Raw genomic sequence first — 11,610 nt, 5'->3', positions numbered from 1 at the left:
TGCTCATTCATAACTCTGCAATCCACTAAAAAACACCCAACTCTTTTTCGGATAAATTGTTATCTAACCAATCCTCTTCCATCTTGCACTTTGTAGACTGATTTTTAAGTGCAAGTTCAAGACTTTAAGTTTAAGTTTAGGTTTATTATCCCTATTAAACTTTACTACATTCCATCTAAATGTATATCCACCAGGCTATCTTTTTGAGAGTCTATGAGCCAATATGTTAATTATCCTTTCTAGTCTTTTGTCATCTGCAGAATGTAATTTATGCTTCTAACCAAGTCATTAACAAAAGTATTTAACAATTCTGAGTCAAATAAAGATCCTGGAGGCACTTCATTTCCTGTTACATCTCCTAAAGTTACCTTTAGACCACTATACCATTAACATTGACTAAATAACACTGACTGTAACACTGAAATAAGATTAGTTTGGTATAACCTATTCTTTATGAAGTCATTCATATTCTTTGCAATCATTTTCTTTTCTTGCTTCACCAAGCCATATAAAGTTCACAAAAAAACAGAAAATTTCTTTGATACAAGAAAACGTAAATCAGCCTTACAGGTTTAGATATTTAAAGATGTTCTAAAATGTAGACTAACATCCCCTTCAACCCTTTTCTGCTCAATAAAAGACCAACTAAATATCCAAACCCTCATATAATGATAGTTCTGAATAAACCGTTTGGATACATAAGCAAGTTTCCAACAGAAATTACTACATATTTACATTTATATTAATTTTCAAGATTCAGTGTACACACACACACACACACACACACACAAACAAACAATATGGCTTAATTGATTTTTTTTCAATTTAGAAATAAGGGATTAACATTTTAAGTTATTTGAATACAGATTAACAAATGTTTAGCAAATTCATCTTTGCAATATAAAATAACAAAATCAAGAAAAACAATTCAAGAAAAATAAATTTAATGATAAAAATGGATTCATATCTTTTTACATAATTGCTGAATCAGAAAACTAACAAAAGTTAAGAGCTGCCAACAAGTTTTTTTTTACTTAACAGAGAGATGTTACAGTGATATCTTACCTATAAAGCAAATATTTAATGCATAGCTGAGATGATACAATAATTTAAATTAATTTTTGCAATAGTGGGATGAAGTTGTAAATAAGCTACTGTTTAAAAAAAAAAGAAAGAAATTAAAACCAAAGAGAACAAAATAGTTATGTAAGTCATAAATATGTAACTCATACAAATTTAAGAATCAGTTCAATTCCTCATTGCCAACATGGCATTTATGTCCCAGATGAGATTCCGTAATTGGTCCATAATTTGTTTCAGCTGTTGATTCTTCTGTTTGAGTTTCTATAGAAAAGAAAGATAAAATTCATCAGAAATGTTTAATGAAATATGCATCATTTACTTTTGACATTAATTTAATTAGAGTGATATGGATGAGTGATAACAACTAGGTGAAATGATATTTACTTGTTTATGGAGAAAAATGAAACAGAACCTGATATAATTAAAGTAAAAATTATAAATGATGACACTATAAGTAACTAAGTGTGGCACAATGTATTTCCTTATACAACTAAGCATATTCTACCAACAGCAACTTAAAATTGAAACAAATGATACAATGTTCTTTATCAATTAAGAGTTACTGAATGCCCTAAGTGTATAAAACATGGCAAATATCTTGAGTCACACTTTTCCCCTCTAGAGAATCGAATAAAACTAGTAGTCTTGTTTTTTTACTAGGCCAATAACTTACCTCTGGGGCACTAAAATCACTGGATTACTTATATCTAATCAATTAAAGATTAAACATTTATTAGGTGGGAGTACTATCACTGTAAGGGTCAAGCAAATTTTTGCCCCGTTTTTTGTGTAGACTGTTATTTTTTTCATTGGGCAGTCAACTCCTGATGTGGACATTCTACCAACTGCAGATCAGCAATTATCTTACTTCTGGCTCACTTGTAGCTCTTCAAGGTGAAGGAATTTGTGCTTGACCATGGAACCAGTCAGAGGTCTGAGTCAGAACTGGTACTTCCTGACTTTAACACCAGTCCTCTTATATCAAACTGATATTCACACTTTTCATATTTAAAAAAGTTTATACAAAAAATACATACACACTTAAATAGCACAAATATGAGTGACATCAATCTTTCCTAACACTTCACTTTTAAAATACTTAGATCTATGGTTTCATTTGTGTGGATATACCCTGCTTTGATGTTGAATCCTGTGCTATTCTTGTCTATCTTCTCATCTATATATCCTTCCTCTTTTCCTCCCTATCTTCTACCCTCCAAACATCCCTTCAACCCTCTGGGAGTCTTCTTGCCAAAAGTACTAATGGAACACAAGGGTTATTCATTCGCTATCCCTCATTCACACCAACTATTCAATCCATTCTCTTTTCTAACGAAATATTTCCTCTATGGTATCCCTTACACGACTTTCTGAATATAGGTCATCATTGGAAATAGACTAGAGCTTAATCTATAACTATCATATGTCTCTTTTGGGTTGTCTACAACTTTAATTCCTCAAAGATTGAGGCACTGCCACAATTTCAAAGGTTATGGAAAATATTTTAAAGTATGCGTATGCATATGATAGGAAACAGTTCAGAACCATGAAATTCTCTATGTATTATCAATCCACTCTCTTCCATCTACTTGATTTTAAGCCTAATTCACGATCCACATGGACTGCCTATCCCTAAGAGACACATATACTGATACAAATTCAATGGACTGACCATTGCCAACATATTATAATATGAGCAACAGACATTTTTTTCTAATTTTATTTTTCCTATTTAGATTATTAGGTTGATTCTCTTTAATTCATCAATCTCAGTGCACAGGCCCTATGAAATTCTGGAATCTGAGGCAATTGACACATTATCACCTACAAACAAGATATCATGGAGGATCTAATGGTGATAAACATTTCTGGTAAAAACATGCCTATTTTAGGCTTCATTTGATATTAACAGAGTCACTGAACAGTTATTTTTGTGATTGCATTTGTTGAGGAATGTTAACATAAAAATGAGATACTTCTTGTGGGAGAAGACCTTTTAATGTTAGTTGTTACCAAATACTTTTTCATCATCACTAAACCATAAAACTAAGAGTTTTATTTCTTTCTGGACCTTTTAGTAAAATGTTTGATTGTAAAAAGCTCATCTGCTGTAGCTAATCAATTACAAAAAATGTTTTTTCTCTTTGAATATTTTTATCAACTATATTCTTGGTACACCTATAACTGATTCTCAAAAAAAAGATGATCTCTCCTTGTATAAAGCTGAGAAAGCAGAAGGAAATATAAACCTGACAAAGTGGAGAAGCAGAAGAACTGGTGTGACACATGGGTTTGAGAAGGATGGGTTGACAATGATCTCTTGAATAATCATCCCTGTACAACTTATTTATATTATTCCAGGTATGAGAACTGCATCTTTTAAGATCGATTCCCTTGGGCAAAATTGTGAAAATCTGAATGTGTTTCTTTCTTATAAAGAAATATTTCTACAACTCTTGAAATAAAATCATTTTTATTTATAACCTGGACAAAAATTTAGGCTAGCGGCATCCAGATATATGATATCAAACATATAAATCCATCATGTCAAGCAACTATTCTTTAAGATATGTGTCCATCCTGCAGTTTAGATCAAAGCTTCTTATACTGTGGGTCATGACTCCATATAAAGTCATGTACCTGAATATGTGTATGTGTGTGAAATCACAAAATTATGATTTATTATCAGTGTTTGACTTGTATACCTATACTTTTATACTCAGAATAAATAAAAATTTCTCAGATGAAAAAGGGTTGCAAATGGAAACAATTTAAGAAGCCCTGCTCTATATGCTTAAAATTTTTAAGGTGCAGTTTAAAAACTGCTCCAAACAAATTTTTTTGATAGAGTGATAATATCAGTAGTCATAGAAAGTGACCAGTCAAATGCTAGAAAAGCAAAAAGAAATACCCACATGGTGATAAAATGTTAGGGTTGGCTTCAATATAACTTATACTATGCCCAGAATATGACTCAGAACAAAGATTTTCAGTCCATATTATATTCTATTGATGAGTTTTTAAACATGCATAATAAAAACTATCTGTTACAAAGTATAAACTGACATTTTGCTCATTCCCAAAGAAAAAGGTACTTAGGTTACATTGAAAAAGATATTTTAATAAATGGTTCATCTAAAAGAATCTCATCTATAAAATAAGAATAATAATATTTGCACTGCTTACTTCAGAGCTGTGAAGGAAGGCACCTGGAAAAATACCAAGTACTAAATACATAAATATTATTACTGGCTGCGAATACTGACATATGTCCTACTAACTGTCCCACTCATGAATTTCTAAATTCTAAATAGATTCTACCTAGTAAAAAAGAATCAAAAGCAAAGACTTATACTCTTATATAAAAGAAGGTCTGGACACGTAATGTCACTAGTATGAGGAACTTCCTGGTGAAGATGATCCCTGTACCAATTCAGATAGTCCTAGAGTCCTAGAGAGTTGCCAGATGCATTGAGAATTAAAGTCACCTGCTCAGGAATACACATTAAATACGTGTCAGAAGCAGGACCTTTGACCCATGGCTTTCCTGGCTTTGAGGCCAATGATGTCTACTAAGCCAACCTGCCTCTTCCTACATAAGACATATAAAGACAAAATTTTAATATAACATGGCAAAAAGACACTATCCTAGAAATATTTTAATTTATTCCTTAGTTATTAACACATTTTAAAGCATATATCTTGACGGCTTAGTTACATTTTAGACTTGTCAGCCATACTGACAGAAATAAAACTAAAATACTAGCATGTAGAAATATGTCTTAGAATGACAGACAGAAAAATGTAAATTTAAAATCAGATAACATGAAAGGAATCCATGAGAAAATATTAGATTATTTTATGTTACTGTAATGTAATAGCTTCTATTATTATGAATAAAGTTTCTCTTAGAAATATTATTCTAAAGAGTTTATTTGACAACTATTGTACAACAGCCAAAAGCTTCCTCACTTGTGCCTAATCCCCATAAGCTGTGAAACTTCTTCCCTCTGCACCTTAATCTCTACTCTTCACGTTTTGCTCCTATTATATCTTAAAGGAAGCTCACTCCAATAAGAGAGGTCTTCCATTGTGGACAGAGGGAGAACCACTGTAAATTCATATTCCCTATGCCAAAGAGAAACTCAATAAATGAGAACCCCTTGAATTTCCCTTTCACAAACCTCTAGAAAAGTCTCTAGGGCACACAACTTCATGATTTCTATACTTTCAAGCTTAATCATCTTGGAAATTCTGGCCCTACATAATGTACTTTATAAATGTGTATGAAATGAACAAGAGAGAAAAACATTTTTTAAACCCAAATAAGACTACTGTTTTAAAAAGTTTACTTAAAATGTGGGACCCCGTAATATTTCCTGAAAACCAGAACTGCTTATACTTGTACAATTATAGGCAGATATATTTTAAATAAACAGACATCTCCCTAATTCTAATGAAGGATTCTATTAATCAGATGATTGTAGAAGAGCAATTTTAAAAATTGTCTTGGACATTTTTCTACCCTAAACTAAGCATTATCCTATGAGCAGTCTTTTCAAATCTATAGTAAATTATATCTAAAACTCTCCAGAATAATTCAAATAATCTTGACTGGTAGCTCCATTAGATGACATTGAATAAGAACCTTTCAAAGACACTATGAATGAAATGAACAAGAGAACTTTCTTCTTAGCCAAGGATATTCCAGATGTCAATTTAATGTAAAAACAAAGAAACAAACAAACCCTTTCAAAAAAAAAAAAAAAAAAAAAAAAAAAAAAAAAAAAAAAAAAGCCTTTTGGGGTGAATGAAAGCAGATGATACATCCTCAATGCTACATACATGACAAATGCTTATTCAGCTTCTGCTAAAAGACCTCTACTGAAAGAAAACCTACTACTTCTCAGAGGAATTTTTTTTTTTAATTTTTAATAGCTTTTTATCTACAAGTTATATGCATGGGTAATTTTACAGCATTGACAATTGCCAAACCTTTTGTTCCAATTTTTCCCCTTCTTCCCCCCACCCCCTCCCTTAGATGGTAGAATGACTAATACATGTTAAATATATTAAAGTATAAATTAAATACAAAATAAGTATACATGTCCAAACTGTTATTTTGCTGTACAAAAAGAATCAGACTCTGAAATAGTGTACAATTAACCTGTGAAGGAAATAAAAAATGCAGGTGGGCAAAAATATAGGGATTGGGAATTCTATGTAATGATTCTTAGTCATCTCAGAAGAATCTTTTTCAGCTAAATGTTTAAAAAATTTTTTTCTGACATCAAATCTAAATTTTTCCTGCCACAACTTCATACATTGCTCCCAATTATGACTTTTGGAATGATGTAGTCTCCCTTTCATATTTTGTCATATTTGAAAGACAACTAAAATAACCTCACCTCAGTTTTTTCTTCTCCAGGATTTTCCAGTTAAAAGATTTGGATTTCAACTATGACTTAACTACTAACTATATTCTCCCTAAATCTGTAATAAATTAAATATGAAACTCTTCAGAAGAATCCAATTATATATGATTATCATCACAGCTCAATGTCTCACATCAAACTGGCTTGCACTGAGCATGCTATGGTCCTTAGTTTTTTCATTTGCAAAATGAGGAAGTTTAAAGTCCATTTCAACTCACAATCCTAGACCCAACCCCATTCCAGTTTTGTTTATCTTTTTTTTTTTTTTTTTTTTTAAGTGAAAAGAAGTACAGTGAAATTTTAGTATATCTTATAATTTTTACACCTATCATACCGATCTTGTTATGTTTTAACTGTATATAAAGTAGGCTGAGTGCATGAATTTCTGTCTATATTAGAATTTTTGATAAGGATGGTAACTAAAAATTGAACCTTAAATCCATGAAGCCTCTTATAATAGAAACCAATAAACCAGCAATTCCTTCAGTTATTAAGCATGACAATGAGCTTTTCAATGGGTTTAATACACCCAGGTAAAAACCATTAGGAAGTGCTAATTTTTCTATCTGCTTTTTCTATGTTATCAAACTACTTCAGAGTTGGTTGCTCCCTGCCCATAAATACGTATTTTACCACTGACAGATCATTCCCTGAGAAATGGATCATTTCAACTACTGATATTCTCTTCATTTTGTAATAATTTTTATAAACTGGTAGAGTTGAAGAAAAGGGAGTAAAGGAAAGTAAAGAAGGAACATAGCAACACAAGGGAGAAAGAAGAGATAGGTGGCTACAGACAAAATACAGATCACAGATTTCAAGGCAGAAAGGACCCTGCCAGTCTTCTTCTAATATATAGTAACAATTCCCCTCATTTTGCAATATGAGGAGGCTTGAGGTCCAGAGAAGTTAATTGACTTGTCCAATATTACAAAATTTAGTGTCAGAGATAAGACCTGGGAACTAGACCCATGGGCTTCAAGTGGAGCATCCCTTTCACTGTACCATGCCTAAACATTCTGAAAACTCCAAAGAAACAAAAATAACATTTGATCAAAGAATGATAGTTTTAAAGGACTGCACAGACCATATAAAAAATAAAAATAACATGCAAAAATATTAAAAATTAATTGTCATTTTAAAATTTTATCTCATTTGAGGAAAACCAGATCAGCATACTCAAATAAGAATCCCATCTACAACATTCCCAAAGAATTCCCAAAATTCACTTTTTCTTTAATGAACTCAAGTTCAGTAGACCTACTATCTTTCAAAGCAGACCTTTTTATTTGTAGATAATTCTAATAGCTAGGGGAAAAATGTCATTATGCTGAGCTTAGATTAACTCCTGCAATTTGCACAAAACTATGGGATTTATGGAAGGAGATGGATTCGGACCCATATATTAGGAAAAAAAACTTTTATACAGGGCCTACCATGGTGAGGTGCTACATACTTTACAAATATTTAATTTTCACAAAAACCTTTTGACACAAGTACATTTATTATCCCATTTTTATAACTGAGGACTCTGAGGCAATCAGGGATTTTTTTTAAGTGACTTGCCTAGGACCACACAGCTAGTAAGTGTTTGAGGTGGGATTTGAATTCAGGACTTCCTGACTCCAAGCTAAGTGTGCTATCAAGGGAACAACCCAGTTACTATTAAATGAAAAGGATGAAAAAGAAAAGAAAAAAAAAGTGCTATTTAAAAATTGTGTATGTTAGGCCAAGCTGCAAAAGCTTAGCACTAAACAGAGTGAAATCTTAAAATAAATTAGTATTTATATTTTAATGTTGTTATCTTTATCCCTAAATCCTTCCTTGCTCCTACCTTCTCTATTATTTGAGAGGACAACATTATCCTCTCAGTCCCTCAGAGTCCCAAAGTACGAGTCATCCTGAATTCTTCATTATTTCTCTTTTCACATATCCAAGCTGTTGCCAAAGTCTGATGTTTTCACCTTTCTAACACTGTTCAAACATTTTCACCTCCACCTGACACTGCCATCAATGTAGTATTTGTAAATCCTCATCAACTCACACCTTGATTATTACAATAGTCTAATGGTAGATCTACCTGCTTCAACTCTCTTTCCACTTGAATCCATTCTTTAATCAGACATTAAATGGGATTTTCCTAAAGCACAGGTCTGATCATGTCACTTTACTATTCAATAAACTCCAGTGGCTTCCTATTGCCTCCTGAAGCAAATACAAAATGCTCTTTTTCAAAGCCCTTTATAATCTAGACCCTTCCTGCTTTTTCCAGTCTTTTTACATTTTAATCCTCAACACATACTCTTTGATCCAGTGCCACTGACCTGCTGGCTACCCAACAATACTCCATCTTTAGGATTCCAGAATTCTCTCTGGCTATCCTCCATGCCTGTAATGCTCTCCTTTCTATGCTCCATCTACTCCCTAGTATCCTCTAACTCTTAAAACCTTACTTTTTACAAAAAGCTTTCCCTAACTCCTCTTAATTCCAGCGTTTTCCTTCAGTTAATTATTTATTTATTTTGTATGTAGGGTATTTTGGATATATTTCCTTGCATGCTATCTCTCTCATTAGATTGTTATTTTCTTGTGGGTGGGGACTGTCTTTTGCCTTTTTTCTGTGTTCCCAGTGCTTAGCACAGAGCCTGGCACATGGTAAGCATTTAACAAATGTTGATTAACTGAACTTATGGCCATAAATTATGCACTTTCTTTATCTTTGACTTAGGAATAGATAAATTTGTAAACAGTTTCTCATGAACAATCTTTTGACTTTTCTTACTCTTCTCTAAAATTTTTTTCTTCCTTCATTTGCCAAAAAAATTATTTGGAAACTCTTGCTCTCCTTAGTATCTTATGAACATGGAACAATCTGAGCAACACTCTACACAATGTATAACTAAATGAAAGGCATAATGATTCACAGTAAAGGCACACCAAAGTGTTATATTTTTATTCTGGTGCTGTTTCTACTACTTTTGGTATAAAAATATGCTGAGTATCTAATAAAAGGCTTTCTATACTGTCAGGAAGAATGAAATTCTTTTAACATGAGTTTATTACCTTGTTTCCAATCTTTTCCAAGTTAGGTGAAACATCAAGAACCTTTCAAAATAAAACCTTTTTCCTAAAATTAGAATTCCTTTTCCATTCTTTTAAAAAAAAAAAAGTTAAACTCAAGTTCTAAGTAAGAAATATAATCATAAAATCATGGAGCCCTTAAATGGTCATGAAAAGCAGGGGTTGGCACACAATAAAATTTTACATAAAAAAATGTAAAAAACATTCTGAGTTTGTGAACTCTATAATAACAGGCAATAAAGAGAGCAATCATGTGGGATGGATACTGATTTTGGACTGAAATGAAGTATGAGCTTTAAAGTAAAAAGACAATTTCTTGTGTAGCATAAACTAATTCTAAAAGCAGTTCACAAAGACTATTCCAAAGACGTTTTAATAGTGGCAGTACTGTCACAATAAATAATACAGTCTTCGAAGGACATGGAATCAAAGTCAAAGAATCAAACTTTTGAGCGAAAAAGGGACCTTAAAAATTGTCTACTTTGAAAAACAGGAATAGTTAGTTGAGTACAGTGGATAGAGCACCAGTCCTGGAGTCAAGAGTAGTTCAAATGTGGCCTCAGACACTTGACAATTATTAGCTATGAGACTGTGAGCAAGTCACTTACACTATTGATGTGACAAAAAACAAAAACAAAATGCTCACTTAGAGGAAAAACACTCATGATTTTATATATATATATGTTAGAAAATGTGGAATGCTCTAAGCGTAGGCTTAACAATTTACTCTCTTGACTAAGTTCCAGTGGTTCCCAATAGTGTTTGGACTATAGGGATTCAGATGAACTTCTCTGTGGCTTTTATAATACTTCATATAGTCTGGTCTCTTCCTACCTTCAAGTCTTCTTACACATTATTCCCTTCTTGCTTTTCCTCAAACAGGATACTCCATATCTTTTTACTGGGAATCCTAATGCCTGAAAAGCTCCCTTTCCTCTTCTGTCTCCTGGCACAAATACTCAGCACAAGTCTCACCTTTTCAAGAGGCTTTTCTTTCCTGCTCCCTCCAAATACTAATTCCTTTCCCTTGATATTACCTACAATTTATTCTGTGTGTGTGTGTGTGTGTGTGTGTGTGTGTATGCTATAAACAAATATATCTGTGTATGTGTCTGTCCATCCATCCACCCTTGCTTTCCCCCGTTACAAATGAGAATTCTTTAGGAGCAAGTTTCCCCTTAATATCTTTTGCACACTTCACAAAGTAAGTGTTTAATAAGTGCTTGTTATCTGATGTTATAAGACAAAGTTTTAATAATACATTGCCGATGATCAATTTTGCATCTCACATTGACTTATTTTTCAGGATAACACTTAACTTCAGTCATATTACACCTTGTTTTTTAAAAAGAGGCTCATATTATCATACATTCAAAGTGTGATTCTCAAAATATGATTATGGCAAAGAGTGTCAAGAAACAAATTAGCATACAAGTAAAATATTAAGAGCCAAAACATGTCACAGAACTATCAAAAATGAAACTGACAGCTATGCTTATTAGTGGTTAGAAAATGTAAATACATTTTCATGACTATCTATGATTTAAATATACAATTTTGCCATTGATTGACTTAACAGAGCTTGACAGTTGCTATTTTCAAAATTCATCAGCTGTGCTTAATTTGATACTTTCACAGGTGAATGTGTAAGTATAGAAGATACTTTAAAATATATGTATGCAAAATCACAGCAAGCTACTTGATATTTATGCCAAATGTGACACTCTATCCAAATGCTTTAATTCTTAAACATATATTTTCAATTATACCTCAACAAAATAAAAACTACTCACAAACCTTTTCCATCACAAATAGAAATTTAAAAGAATTTGTAAAATAAAAACTGCCTCTATCTATGTGATTAAGATTAGCTTCATTTCAACCTAGTGAAGAATATGGAATAGGAAAAAGAAAGTTAATATAGATTAATAGCCAATATCTTTACCTATTTATTAAATGGTGGATTACATGTAGGCTCTATTAGATTATGAGCTCCTCAAGAGCTGTGAAT

At 32.2% G+C, this 11,610-nt stretch overlaps 1 protein-coding gene across 2 annotated transcripts in view; it reads right to left on the bottom strand.

Annotated features, from left to right (window-relative positions):
- Positions 1-922: 922 nt before the first annotated feature.
- The window catches only part of MED30 (mediator complex subunit 30), a 31,174-nt gene continuing 20,486 nt past the window's right edge, over positions 923-11,610 (bottom strand). For both annotated transcript variants that reach the window (XM_031947136.1, XM_003760339.4), the window contains one exon: positions 923-1,344. In XM_031947136.1, the coding sequence (XP_031802996.1) occupies positions 1,249-1,344 (96 nt within the window). In that variant the 3' untranslated portion in view covers positions 923-1,248. The remainder of the gene's footprint in view (positions 1,345-11,610) is intronic.

This window comes from Sarcophilus harrisii, chromosome 1 (assembly GCF_902635505.1).
Source record: "Sarcophilus harrisii chromosome 1, mSarHar1.11, whole genome shotgun sequence".
Lineage (NCBI taxonomy): Eukaryota > Metazoa > Chordata > Mammalia > Dasyuromorphia > Dasyuridae > Sarcophilus > Sarcophilus harrisii.
This window is presented reverse-complemented; position numbering and strand designations above follow the sequence as displayed.